We start from the raw sequence: 20,458 nt of genomic DNA, 5'->3' as shown, positions 1-20,458 counted from the left end.
TCCGTGGGCAACGCGAGGGAGGCGTCGTTGTTCGCTAACGTGCGTTCAGCAAAACATTTGTCCAATCACACGCAGTCACACAAATTCTAAAAATTTCACAGTCCCGTGTAGTCTAGCATTTCAGATACCGCATGAGAGCATCTGATGAGCCAAGATGTTGTAACTAGACCACAGACTGAAGCAGAAAAAATTAGCAAGACACAGACATTTTTTTTGTTATTCTGGTGAAACAAGCACGTTGAACGAACCCCTGCTTGCTGAGCGAGACGAGGGGCCCAAAGACGAAGAAGAAGACACATTGAAAAAGACATCACGACTACCACGAACGCTGAAGCTCTGGCATCCCATCGAGGTCTGTAGTTAGTTAGACATAGTACGCTCATTGAAGCAAGCAAACAATTAAGAAAACAGCGGTACCTTGGATTTGGAGAGTCTGAATTTAGAACCGTAGGAATACGCTACGCAGAAAACGCGTTCTACACAGAGCTCTCCCCTTTTCCCATTGACTTACCGGTAGCACGTGAATAAGCCAAAGGAGAGTGCCTGTCAGAAGACTGAGGCGATGCATCTATAGAAGTTGCCAGCTGAGGGAACTAAAGCAAGAGATCAAAAGCATAAACACTGACCGAGATGACGGCTTGGGCTGCCAGCAGAAGAATACATTTCAGAAAGTTTTGCACGACGCTCTTCCGACGACTGATGATAGGTAACGTACAGCGGTTTGCCATAGTTCTGATCCAAAGAGCCGTTCATTTCCTCAATTGCACTGGCAGCTGATGAAGGATGAACAAAATTGACGAATCCCACACCAGTAGGCCTGCCTCTCTTTCCCCTTTGCACCTACAAAACCAGTAGTAAATGTGGCAGTTACGTAAATTAGCTTTTACTACTTTGACTCCGCCTTGAACAATTTCTCCAAACGAGCTAAACATGCTGTACAGTTCATCATCATCGATGTCTTCGTGAAGATATTTGATGTAAAGATTAGTCGGACCGGTGACTTTCTTCTTTTCTCTTTCCTTCACAAACTCCCTCTCAGCCTTTTTCTGCGCACGACCAACATAGATTTTCAACCCGTCTATTTTTCCACCATCCATTCGTTCAACAGCCTTCATTTTAACAAAAACTGTTACACTGAATAAGTATTATTTTTATATATAACCTCAGCTGCACTCTCGGGGTCTTCAAAATTGACAAAAGCGGTGCAGGTTCCTTGCTCTGACGGAGAATTGACGCAGCTGCTGGTAATGTGACCAAAATTGATAAAGATTTTATCCAGCTGTCGCTTAGAGAACCCCCTCCTGAGATTTGCAATGTAAATATTTGTAAAAGGCTGGACTTTCTTTTCTTGAATTCGCTCATTTTTCGTCTTGTGCCATCCAACGTATCTGTCAAGAATACGTGACCAGTAATGAAAGATTTTGGTTGGAAGTGCACTTAGACCTACAGTGTTTTTCCTTTATAGGATTTTCCGTTGGCCGTTCGAATGGCCTTTTCTGCCGCCTTGTGAGACGAAAAATCAACAAACCCAAACCCTTTCGAAAGCGGAAGATACGAGTCACTGTAGACAACTTTGCAGCTCTTGATTTCTCCGAACTGCCGAAACAACGCCTCAAGTTCTCGCTTGTCGACAGATTGGGCGAGATTCTTCACGAAGACGTTGTTGTCGCCCGATCGACGATGATACGCATTCGGTTCAAACCAGGACACCCTAAGGGGGCGATTTTCAACAAGGCAACCGTCCAATTTTTCCTTGGCGCATTCAGCTTCAGAAAAAGTTATGAAACAATGATTACAGTCTCGTCGCACGTACCATCCTCGTGGCTGTAGAAATTCACGTATGCGTAGCCAAGGGACTGCTCATTGTGTCTGTCGCATGAAATTTTCAACGACTTGACGTGTGCTACGCGAGTGATGATTTGCCGAAGGCGTATCTCGGTCACGTCTCGATCAAGATCTCCAAAATAAAGGCTGCAATTCATGACTAAAGTGTCGTCCCTCTGGACGGAGAGGAACTAAACGTCACCGCCAAAGTGTCGCATCCTTATATATGTTAGTCCCCAAATAAGGCCCAAGTCCCTAGAGTCCCTAGCAAACCCATGTCGTCCCTAAGAATCCCAGTCCCCAAACCGAAACAGAGCACGCTTTGTTATTGAAGTGTTTCAATTTCAACACGCGCCTAAAAGCCTCCATCTAATATTATGATAAACGTCACGCAAGAAAACAGGGTAGGCTTTTATGAAGATTTCCTACAGGAATAATGACAATGAATACGAACAAAGACTCGTTGGGAAAACGTACTTTTCTCCTTGTGAAAGCGACGACAAATCAGCATTTTCCTGTATCCACGGGTGCTTCAAAACCCGGTCAAGACTCAATCTCTCTTGGGGATTGTGTCTCAGCAACTATAACTAAATTCAATATTCAAAAAATAACTCCAATTCGTCTGACCCTTAGAATAAGATCTCTTGGCCCCGGAGCAACGTGCACTGGAAATCGAATATCCACTCGACATATTCGACGATATGTCTCCGTATGGCTTTCCGTTTCAAAGGGAGGTTGTCCGACTAGCAATTCATAGCACAAAATTCCCACACACCACAAGTCAACCTATAGACAAATTTATTGATCAGACTCGGTTTCTAATAATTAATACCTTTTCATCGTGTCTTTTTCCCTCTATCATTTCAGGTGGCAAGTAGTCCAACGTTCCACACATCGTTGTTCGTCTTTATATATGCAAAATATAGCAGATCAATATCACTAATATAAAAATCACCGAGACGTGGAGTGCACAGACCAGCCAAAATCAGCAATCTTCAGTTCACCCTTTAGAGAAAAAACATCAGACTGGGTTCCCTATGTAAACGAGTCCACCTTACATGATATCCTAATAGCAGATTTTCCGGCTTAATGTCTCTGTGAATGACGTGATTTGAATGGCAATATCTCAGAGCGTCAGCCAGCTGAGCAACATACTGCAAAATGTTTGTCTGGTGACGTCGTTTAATTAATTCATTATTTCTAATTCTACCGTTGCCGTTTTCTTCTCGTCGAACCTCCGAGCGGATTTCAACTGCTTGTACAACTCGCCCTGAGGCGCGTACTCGAGTATCAAATACACGCGAGTGTCGTCGTAAAAAAATCCAAAGAGACGCAGGATATTCGGATGTCTAATAAATAAATAAATAAATAAAGTCCCAATAACCACGCCCACGCATCTAGTACCTCAAACGAGATTGAATTTCGATCTCTCGTCTCAGCTGATGCTCGACCTCGCCCCTTTGGAGCTGAGACTTGAATAAGACCTGAGAGAGAGAGAGGTCTCGAGACTTTTCAGGTGTCTTTCTTTAGAGACTCGCCTTCAATGCTATTATGTACTTGTGCTTTTTTTCTCTCGCCAAATAGACGCTTCCGAATTTTCCCTTTCCTAGAGGACGTCCGATTTCGAAGTCTTTTAGCGTCCAGCGTTTTCTAGGGAGAAGAAAGTCTCGGTGTTGATGTTGATGAGGGGGCGTGTGAACGCACGGGGACGACGTCTTCTTCGATACTCCGCTCGAATCTGGTTTTTCCAACGAGGGATTCGGCTTATCGGAGGTCTATTTGTGCATAGGATGTGTCTGGGAGAACGATCGCTTGGCAGGGAAATTTACTTGGTCTGTTGTCGACGGAAGAGTGTTCTCTTTGCTGGAAAGGGGAGCCTAACAAATGTATTTGACACAAGAGACTCTAGGGATGCTCAGAACGGCTTACTTTTGATGCCATGGACGATTCTTGTGGCTGAAAACGGCGAAAACGGAAGAATCTCGTTTGAACGTAACCGGGACTTCTTGCCGTTGCTGTAGCAGCACGTCCCGTATAAAAACCAAAACAAGGGAAGAAGAAATAGTCGTCAAGTCAAAGCACAACTAAAATATTTGAAAAGAACTAGGTTACCTGATCTTAAGTTTCCCACTTCTAAATTCTTGATTTTGCGATTTACTCTGTTCCCGTATGCCTCGTTGCTTAGTAACGACGAAACAACATCGAAGTAGCTAAAGGGCGAAAAATCGGCATCCACAGTGTGCCAGTACAACGATGAGTGCGCGACAAGTTCTACAAGGTAATCTCCCGCCAATCTGGTATTCCTCCGCCTACTGAACCACCTACCTTCATAAGTTTTCGAGCAATATCAAAAAGCGCGGACGCACTTCGTTCAGACGATCGCCGAATTCAGCTCGCGTCCAGCCAACATCGAACTATTACAGAATGCAGGTAAAACAAATAAAAGAGCGTAAGAAAGTCGCAGAGCGCGTTTCCTCTAGGCGTAATGGCCCTACTTCGACCCCTCCTCTTGGACGTCGTCCCAACCATACAACAGACAGCCGCTCTAGCGCTAGGCCGTCTTGCTAATCACAGCGACGACTTGGCCGAAGCGGTCGTGAAGGGCGATATCTTACCGCAATTGGTCTACTCGCTCGCAGAGCAAAACGTTAGGAAAAAAATCAATAACGTAGAGACTATTGATTAAAAGATATTCTTGCCTGTGTAGAGGTTCTATAAGAAGGCCGCCGCTTTTGTGCTGAGAGCAGTCGCTAAGCATTCACCTCAACTAGCTCAGGTAAGATTTGATGAACTCAAATATTATTATCTTATGTATTTATTTAAATTTTAATTTGTATAGGCTGTTGTGGATTCTGGGGCTTTGGACGCTCTTGTCATCTGCCTTGAAGAATTCGACCCAGGGGTCAAAGAATCCGCTGCATGGGCGCTTGGCTACATAGCTCGTCACAACCAAGGCAATTTCTCTCTCAAACTCTTTATATATATGTGTGTGTATAATGTTGTTGCAGAGTTGGCTCAAGCTGTCATCGACGCTGGCGCTGTTCCAGTTCTGGTTCTATGCATTCAAGAGCCAGAGCTATCACTCAAACGCATTGCCGCTTCAGCACTCAGCGACATTTCCAAACATTCACCAGAGGTGCGCAAAAAATTAATAATAATTAATTAATTTAATCAGGATGGCCTTAGTTGGCCCAGACCGTCGTTTCTTCAGGCGCCATAGCGCACTTGGCACAGCTCACTCAAAGCCAGGACGCAAAGCTGAAGGTAAAATAGACAATAAAAATTAGATAAGGTAACGCAATACTTATTTTTTAGCGTCAAGTTTTCTCAGCTCTCAGTCAAATTTCTAAGCATTCTGTCGAACTTTCTGAGATGGTCATCGAAGCGGAAATTCTTCCATCGATTCTTACATCACTACAAGGTAATACTAAGGGCTAAGTATGACTCAATGAGGATCTGTATTTCAATGTTCAGACCCTGACAATTATGTTCAGAAGAACTGCGCGACTCTTATCCGAGAAATTTCCAAACACACACCAGAAGTGCATTAATCCTCTCGATATAATAATTTTCTTACTGAATTTCTTAGCTGGCTCAATTGGTCGTCAATGCCGGAGGCGTGGCAGCCATCGTCGATCACATCGGATCTTCAAAAGGCGACGTCCGTTTGCCGGGGATCATGATGCTCGGCTACATCGGAGCGCATTCGGAAAATCTCGCCATGGCGATCATCGTATCAAAAGTGCTAAAATAATAAAAATTAAAAATCGTTAGCGTGACGTAATCATTCCAGGGGGTCATCCAATTAGCCATTGTGTTGTCAGAAGAGTCTGAGGATCATATCCGTGTAAGACAATGCAGAGTTTAGTCTCTTGACTTCACTGTAGCATAGGCGGCCTGTGCGTGGGCTCTGGGGCAAATTGGACGTCATTCGCCGGAGCACAGTAAAGCCGTAGCCCTCTCAAACGTACTCCACTCTCTCCTGCAGTACTACACGGATCCTAAAAGCACTGAAGATCTACAGAACAAAGTAAAATCGAATTTCTATAGGAAGCCAAGTATGGGAGGTGTTTTTTTTCTAGGCTAAAAGGGCTTTGAAGGCTATTTTGCAAAAATGCGTTCATCTGCCGGCGTTGGAGCCGCTGCTCCACGCCGCGCCGCCGAATATTTTGAAGCACGTTGTCGCTCAGTTTTCCAAGGTTTTGCCCAACGACGCCAAGGCGAGACGCCTGTTCGTCACGAGTCGCGGATTGGAGAAAATACAGCAAATCAAAGCGGAACCGGGCACGGATCTGCGCGAGTATATAGACACAATCAACAACTGCTATCCTGAGGAAATCGTCAGGTATGAAAAGACTAGGAATAAGGGGGATACATGCTATCTTGTCTCTAAGGTACTATTCTCCCGGCTACAAGGAGAAGCTCCTCGAGAGAATAGAATAGGAGAGACCGATTTAGTACTAGCTCGTGCGATGTATAAGTTGTGTGCATGTGTTTTGAAATAAAGAAGTGATTACATAGCGAAACCGTGGTGACTTACGCTGGCCTCTCTTTCTGAAGCGAATCGTTTAGAGCCTATAACACATAGTTAGTCTCCTCCGCCTGAGAGCTGTTTGAGAAGCTGTGCTCGACGACGTTCTAATTCCTCTTCGTCTTCACTTGACTCGGCCTTATGTATTGGCAATGACATGCACTAGTGATATAATCGATTGGCATACTGTACCTCCTTGTCTTCTTTGTGGGAGTGAGATGAGCTCTTGTGCTTCTTTCGACCGTCAGATGACGGAGATGGCTACGAGAGAACGTCTCCTCTTAACTCAATAACAAATCATGTCATTACGTCGCGCGAATGATTCTTCCTCTTCTTTTTCTTTGACTGGAAAGTAAATGTTAAACATCGTTTCTTTTTCTGTGAAAAATGTGCGTTACCTTCTTGTGTTTTTTTTTCCTGCTACCATCTAGATAACGCCGATTATTCATTAGAACACGAGTGCCATTAACTTCACTCACGTCCTGACGGTGATCTCTTCCTTTCGTCTCCACTATCACTGTTGTCCTGTTAATCAATTAATCAGTGTAAGAACTACTTCTGGCGAATTTTCCACATTCCGTACCGATTCCGAAGAGGCGCGTCGTCGTTTTCTCTTCGCAGATTTTCCCTTCGAAGGAGGAGGCGGAGGAGGAGGAGGCGCTTCAGGACGAATAACCTCCGTCTCTTCATCCTACAAGGGACGCGCGTCTCTTACAGACCCAGTACGTAATCATTGTATGGAGAGGATACCATAGGGTTTGCCTTCTCCTGATCCTTGACTTCGCTTTCTCCTGGTCGACTTTCGCTCTCGTCTTTTTCCTTCGCTTCTGGATCTTTCGTTTCTTCTTGGTCCTTTGAAACCTGTTCTTTCTCTTTCTCCTTTTCTCTGCCTATCTTTATGCCACACATCTAAAGAAATTTCCTTGGACAGGAAAAAAAACAGGAGAAACGTTCCTCTTCTCACCCCTTTCAAAATCCAATCCAAAACGTCTCTTTCAATTTTTCTCGTTCTGTCATCAGCCGCGACAACGCATTCCAGTTTCTGAAATATAACAGAAATAAATCAACTTCCCTTTTATCAGCCTCCACCTACCTCATAGGACAAATCCAAATCTTTACTGACGTCAGCATCCTACAGAAAAATTTCAATCAATTAACTGATTGGTTAGCCAACTGTACTAACTTTTAAAATTTGCTTCACTATTTTCTTCCCATCGTGCACTTGATCCTTCAGGTCGGCCACATATAATTTAAACAGCTCAAGAGGATTTGATCCTTGAAAAAATATGACGTCGAATTAATGGGGCCCCCCAATGAATTTCTTCTCTTACCCATTTGACCAAGCAGGGCATCATACCGAGCATCGCTATTGACTTCCGGGTAGAGATCCATCCACAAGGAAGTAGAGTCTAACTTAGCCGCGGCTTGGAGCTCAGTGAGAAGATCCTACGTGACGTTCCTCACGAGAACAATCAAAAATATATAAATTTACAAGTGCTTACAACAAAAGCTTCTCTATTTTTTCTCTCCTGATGCCGCGTTTCGGAACGATTCTTCGCGCGAACTGCTTCATACGCCTAGATAAACCGATTGGCACATATCGATTTGACTCCTAAGCTATCATCTCACTTTTTCAAGCTCAATAATATAGTCTTGAAACGCAGTCAAGACGTCTTCCTTGTCCATATCTTTAATAAAACGTCTCCACGTGATAATTGTCCTATGTAAAATTTTGACTCGCCTTGCAAAGAACTGTCTTCAGTGTACTCCGGATTTTCCTTCAGCATTCGAAGGCACTAGACAGCGAATTCAATGTCGAACGCTGCCTCCAACGATTTCCCTACCTCGTCCCACGTCGTCTTATACGTTATCTTCATCCCGTTATATATCGTGCGCATGACTGATCGATTTTCTTCGCGCTGCTTTCTCTCTTCAGCCTAGGGAAGAATACTAGGGTTTCTAGACGAGACGTAGGAAGTTGCTAACCTCTTCTTTTCTCGTCAGTTGAAAAACAACGTCTTCAAAGACGTCCTTAATTAATTAATTAATAAAACAAATAAAATATTATAGGAAATTTGGATGTGACTCCATACTCTTCTTTCGGAGACAGGAACAGCTTGAAATTCGGGCGCATCTTGAAAAATGTCACAGACATACCTATAGAAACACACAAAAAATGACGTCATAATTGCCGCGTACGTAAAACAACGCGCACCTCCATCGAATTTCGGAGTGAAACTTCTCGTGACTTTCGAACAACTTTTTCAAATCTTCTCTCAACTGCTTGGCCTTTTGCCGTTGTAATTCCTATAGGAAATACCTTAGATTGATTTTAAAAAAGCATTGCAAAGTGGTACCCTTTCATCTTTCGCCGCCTGTGCTTTGTACTCGTTGAACAACTGTTTTCTCTCGTTACCTCTCTTGACAGCACTAAAGAGAAAAGTCCCTCAAGAGAAAAAATGATTCGGCTAGGGTTTGCGTACTGGAAACGCGTGTCTCCAGATATCTGTCGAATAGCGTATTCCCATGAGGCAGTCGACTGTATACCCTACGTGCAAATAGACTTGGATTAATTAATTGCAAATAATCTCTCACGTGTACTACGTACTTTTTCTTTGAGGAGTTCTTTGAAGGCAATTCTCGCCTGCTCTCGACTCTCCAAAACAGCGGCGCGATCCTTCTCCTGTTTTAATTCCTCCTCTTTCTTTTGACTACCACCATCACTAGAGAGAGATATATGAATACATGACTATAAAGGTGTTATCCAATGAGTATTACGTTTCTTTCTTGACTTCAGTTGCAGCAGCTGGAGATCTAATTATATGATCAGTACATGCATTATCTTTGATTCTTAGTTCTAATACTTTGGCTTATCCTCTTTGCTCTTCTCTTTCTCTATCTTATCTAAAGATCATATATGTATTTATTCACTAATTAAGAGTGGTGTGTTTTTTTTTGCCTTTGATTTCTTGAAGTTCTTTTGGGCAAGTCCACGTCGACTCTTCCGTTTTCGTATTGAAAAAATACACCTTTCCCGACTCGGACTTGTGCTCCTTCCACGGGCACAATTTGAGAAGTTGCTAATTATAAATTTATACTTATTAAAAGATTCGGAGTCGTTTTTATCCTCTCCGAGCAACAGAACGAGCTGAGTGAGGATTTCTATTCGAATTGGATTACTTCTGTGTCTGATAGAAGCTCTTCCGGCTTTTCCCATCGCGATTCCTTCGTTTCCGCGTTAAAGTAGTACTTCCTACCGTCTGGCGCCTTGTGTTCTTGCCAGTTAGACTATAAAAAGTGTAGTAAAGCCAACGAATATGCCCAAACGAGCCTACTTTCGCAGTCGACGACATGGGACCCTTAACGCAGTGCCCTTACGATGACCGTAAGTTAGCCACGTGCACACGCGGAGAGATAAAATTAATTGAGCACGTGCACCGTACGGCAGCACCCTACGGCACAATCATGGAATCGGAAGACGACAGTTCAGAGAACGACGGCATCGGCTGCAAGACAGAAGAATTCAAAAAGCTCCTCCAAAGCGAATTTGCTGGTGTCGACTCCCCCCCGGGCCGCGACTCCCCTGGCAACTTGAAGGCAAAGCCTAAAGTGAGATCGCCGCCACACTCGTCATCAAAGTGGTCCAAAGTTTGTCTTTACCTATCCGTCGTCTTCGTCATCTTACTCGTTCTGTCGTACGCTGCGTTCGAGCTGGTGAAGCACGCGATTCCACCTCCAACACCGGATAGTAAAACCGAAAGCTTTGCGTCGCGTTTCTGTAGAATCTCGAGTTGGAGTTCCGAGTCGTTATCATCCAACTCGTCCGAGTCGGCGGAGTGCTCGTCATTTCGTCCTAAGTCAAACTGGAACGTCGCATTCGACAATACGTCGTCGCAGTCCCCAATTCGATTCGTCGACGTAAACTGCGACGGAATTCTCGACGTCATCGTCGGCATAACCCTCGAAAAGAACAGCATGAACTCGCTTCCCCTATCCGACTGCCTTAGCTACGACTCAAAAGAAGCAATCCCCCGCGGCGGCTGCCACGGCGCAATCTTGGCTCTAGACGGCACGACGGGCAACGAACTGTGGCGAAGGTACGCGTCGCACGAAGTCTACGCCATTCAATGCGAAATAGACGTGAACGACGACGGCGATACCGATTGCCTTATTGCCGGCTACGCGGCGACGCTCGCCGCGCTCGATCGACACACGGGAAAAGCCGTATGGCAAATAGACTCGACTCTGGCGCTGATAAACGAAAATTGGGGATTCTATACGCCTCAGATAACGTCCGATATTGACGGCGACGACATTGGGGATGTGATCATAACTCACAGCGGCGATCCGACGCACGAAACGGAGCGCGGCGTCGGCCTTCTTTTGTTGTTATCGGGCAAAACGGGGCAACCGATTTCCGCGATGCCTATGCCGGATCAACGCGAGACATACGAGTCGCCGATCGTCCACGTTGGTCGTAACGGGAAATCGAGAATTCTCATTGGCTCGGGCGGCGAGACAATAAACGGAAGCCTATGGGCGGTCGACTTTGACGAATTTGTTAAGTTCGGAATAAGCCGTGGTGGTGGTGGTGTGACGGCCGCCGCCGCCGCCGCCAAATCGATTCGCCGTCTCGTGCAGGGAACTCGCAATCGCGGAGCAATGAATCCGCCTCTGTTAGTAGACTTGACTCAAGACGGGGTTCTCGATATTGTCGTTGCTCTATTCGACGGACGACTCGAGGCCTTAGACGGAAATGATTTCGAGTTGTTGTGGAGAGCCGAGTTTCGAGACTGCGAAACATATGCGTAAGTTGGCGATGTGTCGGATTCATTGACGGCGGAAAATAAAAGCGCCGATAAATCCGATGTATCGCTATACCTGATCTCGTTAACTTTGATCTCGTTAACCTGTTCTTCTTCTCTGATTCAGTTTACCCGGAATTGGTCGATATACGAATGACACTGTTCCCGACATAATGGCGATATATAATAAAGGAGTCTACCCTATCTATCTTGAAACGACAGTAGCGATTGTTGATGGCAAAACTGGCGAAATTGTTTACGAACGTATCGCGAAGACGACAAGGGAAGAAACTTTTGTGTCGTCATCGATACTTGCCGTCAAAATGATCGGCTCATTAGACGCGTTTGTCTACTGGAATCTAGCAAACGAGACCGGTACGAAACGTGAACAGCCCGTTCAGTTTCGACTCAAACACGGAAAGACAGAAGTCGTTTTATTCGAAGACATGGCTGGTTTGTCATTTTATGACACCCTATTGGCACTATTTATCGATTTCTTTTGCAGGTAGGACTGAAGTTCTCGACAACGTCGTCGAAAAAACCGACATTCTAATGGTGGGAGGCTCGGGAATTGTTCACGCGAAAAACGACAACAAATTCGACGTCGTCTATAAGTCAACGTATCGCACGCACAAGCTCTCGACGCAGGATCCAGACGAAGACTTGGGACATATTCAACTACGCATTCACAGTCAATCAATAACAACAAACTGTCTCCTAGCGCCACCAAACGGTCAACCCTGGCTAAACTACATGGGAACGTTTGGTACTAGTAGATACACCTAAGCTACAATATAACCCTCTCCGTCTTATTTCGAAATAAACCCTACTCACCTTCGCTTACGCTTCGCCTTTCCCCTTTCCAAACTTCTCCTTAGCGTTTTCTCTAAAACGGTCTCGACCGTTGCGAATGGCCTCAAGCACTTCCTCTTGAGAGCCTGAGAAAGAAGACTCCCCAGGAGTCAATATCCGAAATGACGTAAACGTACGGGCTCCGCGAGCGGCGCTAATGAGCGTATCGCACTCGTTGTCGTCCATGAACGTCGCCGCGTCTAAAAGACGTCGTTGATCTTCGTCCGGTATAACGAGAAAACCGTGCTTGTCCGCGTGAATGAGTTGGCCGGGTCGAACTTTTCGACCAAACACCTGACAACACGCTATCATTGATTCTATTTATTTTATCTCGGGGGGACGTCGACCTCGACTTCTTTGTTCCAATGAAGGGGCCAGGCGTTCGCGTGGCCTACGGATAAACGCTGAGCGAGGGCTTTGAAGCCTGTGCGCGTGCATAAACTTAGCCGCCACGAGTTTTGTCTAAGATAATCGTTCTTGCCTGCGTTGGTCATCTCGTCCAAATCGCGTATAGAACCGTCGGTGATCGTCCCAACGCAGCCGAGAGAACGATGCATATTGGACATGACCTGAGCCAGACACCAAAGGGCCCATTAGATGATTACTCTCGATTAGCTTATTTAACTTTCAGTATTAGTGTGAAATGAAGAAAGGAATTGGAAACTGAATAGTTAGGGTCCCAAATTCTATTCTATGACGCGGCGGCTCACCTCTCCCCACACTGCCCCGTATACTTTCGGTTTATCGAGATCTTGCACAACGACAATTTTGGGACCGGAAACGCTCGCAACATATCTGAATTTAATTTTTAATTATAACCTACACTTTTTTTTGACCATGTACTCGAGATATTGCAGCAAATTGTCGGGGTTTTTCTCCGAGCGTTCGGACGGCTTCACTATCAACGTGACGGCGTAGCCGATCATCGGTCCCATTGCCGGCATAAAGTCGCGCGTCTCTTCGAGATTAAAACAATCAGCGGCAGAATCACAGGAAGTAATTTGTTCCCAGCCATTGTCTGCGGGAGAAGAGGGAGACGAGCGTGGGCGCAGGGCAAAAGAGAGCGAGGTGTGCGGTAACGCCCCCCCTCCCCCCCAGACTGTAAAAACGGTTTCTCGTCATCTAAGCGATCGTTTACGGGCGTTTCTAATGCGCGTTAGACTGGGATACTGCAAAGGCGTTCGCTCGGCTGCAGTACATATCGTTGGCGTGTTCCATCGCTTCAATTTCAGGAGTTCGCCGTGCGAAAGAATCGACATGATTTTCTCAGTCTAGCGTGCGTCTACGGAACGAGATATTTTTATCCAGAGTCCAAGAAGCACGTCTGTCGTTCGATTGTTCGGCGGCGGGCGACGACGACGACGACTGCGCAGCTAAAGAACGTTCGCGCACGCCGAACGTCGCGCAAGCGCGTTGTCATGGCTATGGGACCCCGATCGGAATCCTTTGATGATATTTCCCGCCTTTCAGGTATGACAGCTGACAAGTACAGACATAAGGGACCGGAGATTAATCTCTGATGCGTACTAAGAACCGAAAAGAAACAATGTTGCATTGCGAACGAACGCTATTCGTCTAATGGCGTCCACAATTACGTCACGTCCTTAATGACCTATAACAAGGTCAACCGTGGGCGGGACGTCTCACCGCGCGATTTGACGTGCAGAGGCGCTGGGGTCGCGCGATAACGTCGCGAGCCAGCGAGCGCGCAGCATGAAACTTTTTCGAAGCTTATCGCTATCGCGAAAGTCGACAAAACGAGCTAGAAGTTCTACTTTACCGACAGGGAAAGCGCCAGGGAGAGGCGAACGAAGTGGAAGCGTGCTAATACGAAACAAGGACGGCTCAGCGCCTCGGGACGTTCCCGTTCTGCGCATCTTTTTACCGTACGAAGCGGGTTTCTCTCGATAGAACGAGACTGAGATCGTTTTTTCCAGTGACGAAACGTACAGAGCTTTGAAACCGTCGCCCGAAATGACATGCGGTGACGTGATCGAGACCCTATGGCCTCGACTCCATCTTGGCGGCCGTCGAGACGACTACGGTCTCTACGTCATTTACACGCTAGCCGGTAAGACTTGAACCTGATCCTCGCGGGTGTGTAACACTCACTCTTTTGCCCGAATCCGGGCTTTTAGACGCGCGATTCGTTCGCGACGACGAAAAAGTCGACACACTGAACGGCAATCCGTGGGATCGAATAGTCAAAATTTATCTGCGCTATCGCGACGATTCGTCGGTGCCCGAAGAAGGTGAGGATCGAAGGGGGGGGGATCGTTATCGCGGCGCTCGCGAGTCGCGAGACACCTCCATATTGATAATGAAATAAAAATACGCCGACCCAAAGAGCCGGGCCCCTTTTCATTAAGGGAATCAAGCGAGTTAGCCTCGTTTTTTTTAGGGACGGACGGCAACGTCTGCATTCCGCGCGATCGACTCAACACTTTCGGTCGCTTGAGATCGAATCCATTCGCTGCCACTACAGGTGAGGGGTCCCCCCACGCCAACTTCCGTGTTTCCGTTTAATGCTAATGGTGGCGGTTTTTGTGTTTTCCTTTGAACGGATCTCTCCAGGCGACCTATCGAAAGTGCATCAGAGGCGAGAATCGACAGCGAATCCTCTACAGAGAACTTTTCGAAATGCGTGGAAATTGGGAACCCAGTTGTCAGAAGATGAGGTGAGATGGGGAGAAAGAAAAAAGGGGACGTCCGTCCCATCGTAACCCAATTGTCAACTCGTTGGGTTTCCTCCCTTATAGCCTCCGCTTTTGTTCGACGATCCGGATGATATCTTTCAACGGCACGACAATTTCGATGCCGGTCACTTAGGAAACGGCGTCGCTGTTTCGTTATCAGATCGTAGTCCCATCGAATCCGGCTATGGGACGCTTCGATCGATGATGTATTCGAATTTGGGGACATTGGGAAGGAAAAGCGAGGCGGGGGAGGAGGAGGAGGAGAAGTTTCAGTTTTACCCGGAAAATGTTAGTCAGAAAACGGCGCTGACGGACGAGGAGATGAGCTTGAGCTCGTTTTCGACGTTTCGAACCGTTTCCGATGGGGCGATGACGCTGAAAAGGAATAAGAGCAGTCTCAACGAACAATTGGAAATCGCCGAGACTTTTTTCTTCACCGTGGAAAACAATGAGAATGACCCCTTTGAGTTTCCGCCGCCTCCGCCGCCTATTGTATCCCTTTCTCGTGACTCATCGCCTTTGCCGCCACCGCCGCCAGTGAAACAGAAGCCACGTATGTAGTACTAATATTTATTAGTCTTTCGTATCCTTGAATATTTTCTCTTACGTAGATGGCAGGAATTCCATTTCGTCTGTGGATATCCTTCCTCCGCCTCCGTCGCCCTTGTCGCTGCGTAATTCGTCTATTGTTGCCGGGTTTGGAAGTAGGGAGTCGTTTCCTCCTCCGCCGTCTCCTCTTGGGCTATTGTCGCCTAGAGAGGCGTCCCCCTGTGGGTGGCCCGCGCCCCCGTCGCCTTTATATTGTCCAGGTAATGCGCATAGAACGTGCCACTGCATTAGTCATTAGATAACGTTATTTATGGCTCAAAAAGAGATATCATCTTATACTTATTTTTTTCCCTAGTGTTTGACGACGATATGTTGCCTCTTCCCTCTCCGCCGCCGGCGCTGGAGTCGTTACAGCCGTCAGATACCTATTTTCCTCCGCCGCCAGAGTCGCTGCAGATTTTTTCCGATATTCCTCCGCCTCCGCCGCCGCCGCCGCTGAAATCATGAACGCTATAGACTTTATAGAGAACGCAGACACTGACTTTTATTCTTTGAAAATGTAGCATGGTGTAGAAACGTGCAGATCCGTTGGGCGACTTGCCCTACTACTTGCATTCAAGACAAACCTTTCGTATTTCGTCGATTTTCTCGCTACCAAAATCAACTCCCACTGCTGAAGCGACGATCTCTTTGGTCTAAATCACGTATGGATAGATCTCTATCTCTTATATTTCCCTTTTATTGCTTTTATTGCTTACTTCTTCAGGAGTCACCAAGACGTCTTCCTCTACCAGAACGTCTCTTTGCACTCCTTTTATCAGGTAATGAACGTGAACAGGACAGCGCGTGAGCACGCGAAGAGCAGCGGCTAATCCAAAGCCGCCCACGTTGAGATTTCCGCATTGAACGAAAAAATCGGCGTGCCCCGTTTTCTCTCGACTCATAGCCGCTATTTTGATTCTTCTATCGGAGAACTGCTTCAACAGGGCAGGGGAAACGTCGCCAATTGAAAGAACATGATCAAAGACGACGTCAGAATTGATATCGGAGGAGACAGGCACGTTGCTGAAGAACTTCTGAATCGCCGATTTAGTGGCTTCATCCTTTTTATCCAGATGGACGGAGACTTTCTTTTGCAAAGCTCGCAGAGACTTCAGAACGGCACAAAGTCCCAAAACACAGCCTGAACTCCCAACCGCAATCAGCACATGACTAGAGTGATTCAAACTCAGTGAGGCTTTTAGAAGAAAATCCTCTTCTGCGCCACCCAGACTCCTTTCTATCGCCGAAACAAGACAAGCCGTGTTTTCACTAACCAGTGACGCAGCAAAAGGAGAAGAAGATTGATTGATCGGCACGACGGTAATGTCCGGCTTCACAAGACCAGGACTCTTGCTCAGAGCATCGCAGACGAACATTGACCCGGGAGAATGACAGAGAAAGAGATCAGGTTCTACAAAGCAATATCAATTAAAAACTTAATTAAACAGGTCTTGTGTGCTTCTAGTTTTCCTGACTGTTACGTATCTCAAATATTTGACACGCTCTCAGGGGCCCCCGTTTGTCTTAAAAGCTGTGCATTTCTAATATTTGAGTAGGTCTTGGGTACCTCTACTTGCCCTGATACTAGTGTGCTTTAAAAGCCTTGTGGTTCTCTACTGTTACGTATCTCAAATATATACATATGGGTTTCCTTCATACTTGTTGCTGTAATGGCAACTCTTCCCAATAGGCCGCACGTCCAGAAGACGGGCACGTCACCGTCGACGAATTCCAATACATTCCCCAGGTCTGGTTTGCCGAGATCGTGAATTCCAATCAACGTCGGATCGCCTATGTGCATCGGCGAGCCGTGCGCGCGAGGAACGCTTCGCGCCGCGCTGACGGCAAGCGGGAGCATGTCGCGCGGTATAGGACGCATACTCACGACGAGATTCGCCGAAATCGAGCCGGAAGCCTTGCACGGAATATTCGTGACGTAGACGGATACGTTGCGCTTCTGTTCGATGTTGCGCACGGGCACTCCGTGATCGAGGAGGGCTTTTTCGAAGCCAAAACTGCAGCCGAGATAGAAAGTGACTCTTTCGCTCCAGTCAAACTGAAGCAGGTCAGACGGCTTGTCAACGAGCTCGCCCTCTTTGAAAACGCAATAGAGAGCGAGGTCAGTGCTAAAAAGATACAGTAGGTACATATGCAAGGAGAGAGTTATGCATCTCTAAATCTGATGCTCTTAGGTATGGATTTGTAGATGAGTCGAAATTCTAGTTTTAGATCATAGATATTGTTTACCGAACGTCGCTGTCGGCTGCCAAAGGTGGACATCCCACTTCTCCTACTTTGCTTCTGTACAGAAGCGGCAGGGAGTTGTAGACGCAGAACTTTTCGAAGTCGTCCGCCAAAGACTGGTGCACGATGGTTAGATTCGCCTGCAAATGACCGCTGCACATGCCCGACGTCAGCTTTCCGACGTGCTCGCCCGAGCGGAACAGTTCTCGAGCTTCTTTAGGCGTAAAAGACTTCCACTGTGCATCGGTGATAGCCGCCATCTTGTTATCTCACGTGGACGAAATTAATTGATCGTACACTCACTCTCTTCTATTTTATTTTCACAACTACCACGTACACATTCAGAATCAGTCCATTTTTAAATTGACATATATGTAACGCACGAATTTGAGCGAAGCAAAGAACGCCACCGTTCCCAGCATCAGAAAGAACATAAAGCAGACGAGGGTCGTATATCCAAAGAACTGAATCGTCTGAAGGATACCCGACATGTTCGATCGTTTGAAATAATAGAACAAGGAGTAGCCGAAGACGTATAAACTGCAGGAACCAGCCGAAATGACAGATCGCCACCACCAACGATAGTCCTCAGACGAGAGCTGAAAGTAGGTGAGAGCAATAGATATGCACGCCGTGACGTTCAAAAGAATCACGAACACAATGAAGAGAATTCCGTAGAGCGTGTAGTTCTCGCGACCCCAGAGCGTCGCAAAGATGTAGTAGAGTTCGACGGAGATTGCGCTGAAGGGAAGAAAGCCGCCGATTGCCATGTGAACGGGAGCCGAACGATACCAGGGAACGGGCGGTATTTCACGAGAAATATTTTTCGTTCGACAAGGCGAGTTGAAATCGGCGGACGTATTTTTGCCGACAATTCCTCCCAAGATAGTAAGAGGAAAGCCAACTGAGGAGAAAAACATGAGGAGGTTAAGGGGAGGTTAGGGGAACCTACTTAGAAGCCAGACTAACAACAGGAGGATTATTGTTGTGAAAGGCAAAGCTTGAGTTGAGCCTAGGTACCAAGCGACGGAATTAACGGTGCTCCAAACCAGAAAGAAAGGGACTAGAGAAACAGAAATGGGTAAATGAGGTCGAAAACGGCGAAATTCGCACCTGAAAATAAAGAGGCGGTGAGTACGATGTTCCACACCCACATTTCGCCTCCTATTTGTCTGTAAAATCGACTGGAAACAAAGCCAGCCACGCCTAGGGAGCAGAGAAGTGATGCCTTCTTGAAAAAAATTCTCAAGATCTTACATGACGTCAGAGCGTAGAGTAAAACAGCTGCTGTATTGAGAGAACCGTGTCTAAATGCAGAGTGCAGTCTTTTGGATTTTGTTGGTGGTTCACTGTACCTGTGAATGCTGAAGAGACCAACAAACGCCATCAAAATTATACCGAAAGCAATGGAGAGAAACTGAGATCCAACTCCTGCAATATTACGGAAACAGTTTCGAAAAATTTGCTCGTTTGTTTTCGAATACCGAGTATGGATGACAGGAGACTCTTATAGGGAGGGAATCGAAAGACGTCACTGTGTATAATCTTCCAACCGTAATCTCCTTGATCTGCAAGAAAGCAAGACAATGTAAAACGCAGAGCCTAAGAAAACAAACTGTATTCTCGAGGCTTGCTACGAAATAATTTATTTTCGTGTCGTCCAATAGCCAGCAAGTACAAGGTACGTGCAGACCAATTCCGTGACACGTTCCAAAACGACGCCATGCCTTCTTACTCACCTAAATCGTCTTCGCTTGAGCCGTCGTCATTGATGTTGTATCGCGCAAAGTCGTTTTTTAGAACTCGCATCAGTATAATGATGACAAAACCGATTAGCAGAATGACAAGAACAATTGAATTAATAATCGAGAGCCAGTGAATCTGCAGTATCACTAAATTAAAGTAGAGTTTTTAAAAATTTCTACCGACTAACCTCCAATGATTTACGAAAGAAACTCGACGTAGACAGCTTGGCTCTATTGCTATAGGTCACACTATGAAAAAACCCTTGCTCATGTACTCAGTCAGAGTGATGTGCATCTATATATCGTACTCTGTAGGTGACCACTTGACACTGTACGTGTACACTATGTCAAAGGGAGCCTGGGCATCGTCCAAGTTCAACGGGGCTTTTCCTTTCGTAGAGACGTTAGCAGAAATGATCTGAAGAATATAGGTATCCATCACACCGGATAAAACCCGTCAAAACAAACGTTATTTCCATTGTAGAGAAAACTGAAGAGAAGATGAGTCCACAGGTATGTCCTGTGACGATGCGGTAAAAAGCCGCTCTCTTCAAGATGCCCAATGAAGCCTCGCATCGGAAGATCATCTAGATTAAAAAAATTCAGATAGTCTACACTTTTAATTCTCATCTACCTTACCAACAACAAATTCAAAATAATAGAGTTCTTCCACCGCTTCTTTTAGCGTCTCGAGATCGTTCTCTGTCGCCGGAAATTTGCACAATTCTTTTGGTTCGTCGATATTTTCTAGAAGCTCTCCCTAAGCGCCTGTTCTGGGCGACCCATTGGGTCCTTCTCCTCTTACCCTTGAACTTGATTTCGTACATAGACTTGGCCATGCGGTCACCGTCAAGAACTTCGCCCAAAGTCAAGCTTTTGTGCTGAATCTAGGCAACGAAGCTCGTTGCAGTGATGCTACGAGTAGGATGCTTACCTCGGTGGGTCGGCAGACGGGTAAGGAGTAGTAGTGATACGTTTCGTGAGGATTGAAGTAGGGACCGACTTTGTTCACAAAGACGTCCACCTGCGCAGGCAAAAGCGGCTCTCGTGAGAGACTTCCGCCGTTCGAATCGACTTACCGATGCTTTTTCGTTATATTTAGCCGATTCGGCTCGAAGTAAACCGTTCGCCAAGGCAAGAAGAACGACCACAATGGGCGACATTTCGGGT

The 20,458-nt window shown here is 46.3% G+C and overlaps 9 protein-coding genes across 12 annotated transcripts; 3 read left to right on the top strand and 6 right to left on the bottom strand.

The window, feature by feature from the left end:
- Positions 1 to 27: 27 nt before the first annotated feature.
- LOC136197910 (uncharacterized) lies at positions 28 to 1,997 on the bottom strand. 2 transcript variants are annotated; one of them, XM_065987783.1, is made up of 9 exons: positions 1,814 to 1,997; positions 1,654 to 1,766; positions 1,448 to 1,596; positions 1,163 to 1,388; positions 891 to 1,109; positions 627 to 840; positions 512 to 568; positions 418 to 458; positions 28 to 354 (listed from the first exon to the last, which is right to left on the bottom strand). In XM_065987783.1, exons 1-9 carry the CDS (start codon positions 1,980 to 1,982, stop codon positions 217 to 219), a joined length of 1,326 nt encoding a protein of 441 aa, XP_065843855.1. In that variant the 5' UTR covers positions 1,983 to 1,997; the 3' UTR covers positions 28 to 216. The 2 variants fall into 2 exon arrangements, with proteins under 2 accessions (XP_065843855.1, XP_065843854.1); XM_065987782.1 differs by having other exon boundaries at positions 1,448 to 1,766.
- Positions 1,998 to 2,046: 49 nt separating this feature from the next.
- Positions 2,047 to 3,855, bottom strand: LOC136197912 (aurora kinase C-like). The gene is made up of 12 exons (XM_065987785.1): positions 3,754 to 3,855; positions 3,654 to 3,701; positions 3,529 to 3,599; positions 3,363 to 3,474; positions 3,229 to 3,308; positions 3,035 to 3,173; positions 2,883 to 2,978; positions 2,780 to 2,829; positions 2,657 to 2,729; positions 2,452 to 2,610; positions 2,302 to 2,405; positions 2,047 to 2,249 (listed from the first exon to the last, which is right to left on the bottom strand). The coding sequence occupies exons 1-12, from the start codon at positions 3,763 to 3,765 to the stop codon at positions 2,237 to 2,239; spliced, it is 957 nt and encodes a 318-aa protein (XP_065843857.1). The 5' UTR covers positions 3,766 to 3,855; the 3' UTR covers positions 2,047 to 2,236.
- Positions 3,856 to 4,009: 154 nt separating this feature from the next.
- LOC136197908 (sperm-associated antigen 6-like) lies at positions 4,010 to 6,350 on the top strand. Its single transcript, XM_065987778.1, has 14 exons — positions 4,010 to 4,102; positions 4,159 to 4,254; positions 4,305 to 4,471; positions 4,532 to 4,600; positions 4,664 to 4,778; positions 4,833 to 4,960; positions 5,011 to 5,088; positions 5,140 to 5,245; positions 5,299 to 5,366; positions 5,414 to 5,566; positions 5,618 to 5,671; positions 5,717 to 5,854; positions 5,907 to 6,169; positions 6,219 to 6,350. Exons 1-14 carry the CDS (start codon positions 4,078 to 4,080, stop codon positions 6,265 to 6,267), a joined length of 1,509 nt encoding a protein of 502 aa, XP_065843850.1. The 5' UTR covers positions 4,010 to 4,077; the 3' UTR covers positions 6,268 to 6,350.
- Positions 6,295 to 9,737, bottom strand: LOC136197904 (pre-mRNA-processing factor 40 homolog B-like). The gene is made up of 26 exons (XM_065987774.1): positions 9,691 to 9,737; positions 9,536 to 9,643; positions 9,315 to 9,435; positions 9,220 to 9,259; positions 9,134 to 9,169; positions 8,964 to 9,078; positions 8,839 to 8,903; positions 8,713 to 8,785; positions 8,571 to 8,662; positions 8,449 to 8,512; positions 8,342 to 8,386; positions 8,200 to 8,292; positions 8,097 to 8,151; positions 7,985 to 8,043; positions 7,858 to 7,932; positions 7,687 to 7,801; positions 7,539 to 7,630; positions 7,449 to 7,487; positions 7,320 to 7,397; positions 7,106 to 7,264; positions 6,939 to 7,046; positions 6,835 to 6,880; positions 6,754 to 6,782; positions 6,665 to 6,700; positions 6,548 to 6,616; positions 6,295 to 6,493 (listed from the first exon to the last, which is right to left on the bottom strand). Exons 1-26 carry the CDS (start codon positions 9,706 to 9,708, stop codon positions 6,413 to 6,415), a joined length of 1,911 nt encoding a protein of 636 aa, XP_065843846.1. The 5' UTR covers positions 9,709 to 9,737; the 3' UTR covers positions 6,295 to 6,412.
- A 75-nt stretch (positions 9,738 to 9,812) lies between these two features.
- On the top strand, positions 9,813 to 11,996 carry LOC136198010 (protein FAM234B-like). Its single transcript, XM_065987914.1, has 3 exons — positions 9,813 to 11,163; positions 11,288 to 11,613; positions 11,666 to 11,996. Exons 1-3 carry the CDS (start codon positions 9,821 to 9,823, stop codon positions 11,944 to 11,946), a joined length of 1,950 nt encoding a protein of 649 aa, XP_065843986.1. The 5' UTR covers positions 9,813 to 9,820; the 3' UTR covers positions 11,947 to 11,996.
- LOC136198014 (protein DlpA-like) lies at positions 11,756 to 13,540 on the bottom strand. Of its 2 annotated transcripts, none has more exons than XM_065987921.1 (8): positions 13,211 to 13,540; positions 12,856 to 13,030; positions 12,723 to 12,807; positions 12,494 to 12,581; positions 12,360 to 12,436; positions 12,150 to 12,306; positions 11,995 to 12,098; positions 11,756 to 11,947 (listed from the first exon to the last, which is right to left on the bottom strand). In XM_065987921.1, exons 1-7 carry the CDS (start codon positions 13,269 to 13,271, stop codon positions 12,001 to 12,003), a joined length of 741 nt encoding a protein of 246 aa, XP_065843993.1. In that variant the 5' UTR covers positions 13,272 to 13,540; the 3' UTR covers positions 11,756 to 11,947; positions 11,995 to 12,000. The 2 variants fall into 2 exon arrangements, with proteins under 2 accessions (XP_065843993.1, XP_065843992.1); XM_065987920.1 differs by having other exon boundaries at positions 11,756 to 11,942; positions 13,211 to 13,537.
- On the top strand, positions 13,248 to 15,900 carry LOC136198013 (uncharacterized). 2 transcript variants are annotated; one of them, XM_065987919.1, is made up of 9 exons: positions 13,248 to 13,482; positions 13,799 to 13,898; positions 13,950 to 14,083; positions 14,151 to 14,264; positions 14,414 to 14,497; positions 14,587 to 14,690; positions 14,772 to 15,261; positions 15,320 to 15,517; positions 15,613 to 15,900. In XM_065987919.1, the coding sequence occupies exons 1-9, from the start codon at positions 13,431 to 13,433 to the stop codon at positions 15,762 to 15,764; spliced, it is 1,428 nt and encodes a 475-aa protein (XP_065843991.1). In that variant the 5' UTR covers positions 13,248 to 13,430; the 3' UTR covers positions 15,765 to 15,900. The 2 variants fall into 2 exon arrangements, with proteins under 2 accessions (XP_065843991.1, XP_065843990.1); XM_065987918.1 differs by lacking the exon at positions 13,248 to 13,482 and having other exon boundaries at positions 13,688 to 13,898.
- On the bottom strand, positions 14,321 to 17,811 carry LOC136198012 (putative hydro-lyase BLi00500/BL02808). The gene is made up of 6 exons (XM_065987917.1): positions 17,547 to 17,811; positions 16,959 to 17,425; positions 16,016 to 16,710; positions 15,597 to 15,952; positions 15,316 to 15,539; positions 14,321 to 15,271 (listed from the first exon to the last, which is right to left on the bottom strand). Exons 1-4 carry the CDS (start codon positions 17,801 to 17,803, stop codon positions 15,863 to 15,865), a joined length of 1,509 nt encoding a protein of 502 aa, XP_065843989.1. The 5' UTR covers positions 17,804 to 17,811; the 3' UTR covers positions 14,321 to 15,271; positions 15,316 to 15,539; positions 15,597 to 15,862.
- Positions 17,812 to 17,836: 25 nt separating this feature from the next.
- On the bottom strand, positions 17,837 to 20,458 carry LOC136198011 (transmembrane 9 superfamily member 1-like). Its single transcript, XM_065987916.1, has 14 exons — positions 20,368 to 20,458; positions 20,223 to 20,312; positions 20,094 to 20,175; positions 19,928 to 20,035; positions 19,757 to 19,875; positions 19,597 to 19,706; positions 19,477 to 19,537; positions 19,283 to 19,424; positions 19,028 to 19,111; positions 18,899 to 18,974; positions 18,801 to 18,850; positions 18,657 to 18,749; positions 18,496 to 18,606; positions 17,837 to 18,447 (listed from the first exon to the last, which is right to left on the bottom strand). The coding sequence occupies exons 1-14, from the start codon at positions 20,449 to 20,451 to the stop codon at positions 17,891 to 17,893; spliced, it is 1,767 nt and encodes a 588-aa protein (XP_065843988.1). The 5' UTR covers positions 20,452 to 20,458; the 3' UTR covers positions 17,837 to 17,890.

The sequence above is a fragment of the Oscarella lobularis genome, chromosome 18 (genome assembly GCF_947507565.1).
Source record: "Oscarella lobularis chromosome 18, ooOscLobu1.1, whole genome shotgun sequence".
Classification (NCBI taxonomy): domain Eukaryota; kingdom Metazoa; phylum Porifera; class Homoscleromorpha; order Homosclerophorida; family Oscarellidae; genus Oscarella; species Oscarella lobularis.
Note: the sequence above shows the minus strand (reverse complement) of the source record. Positions and strands in the feature narration are given on the sequence as shown.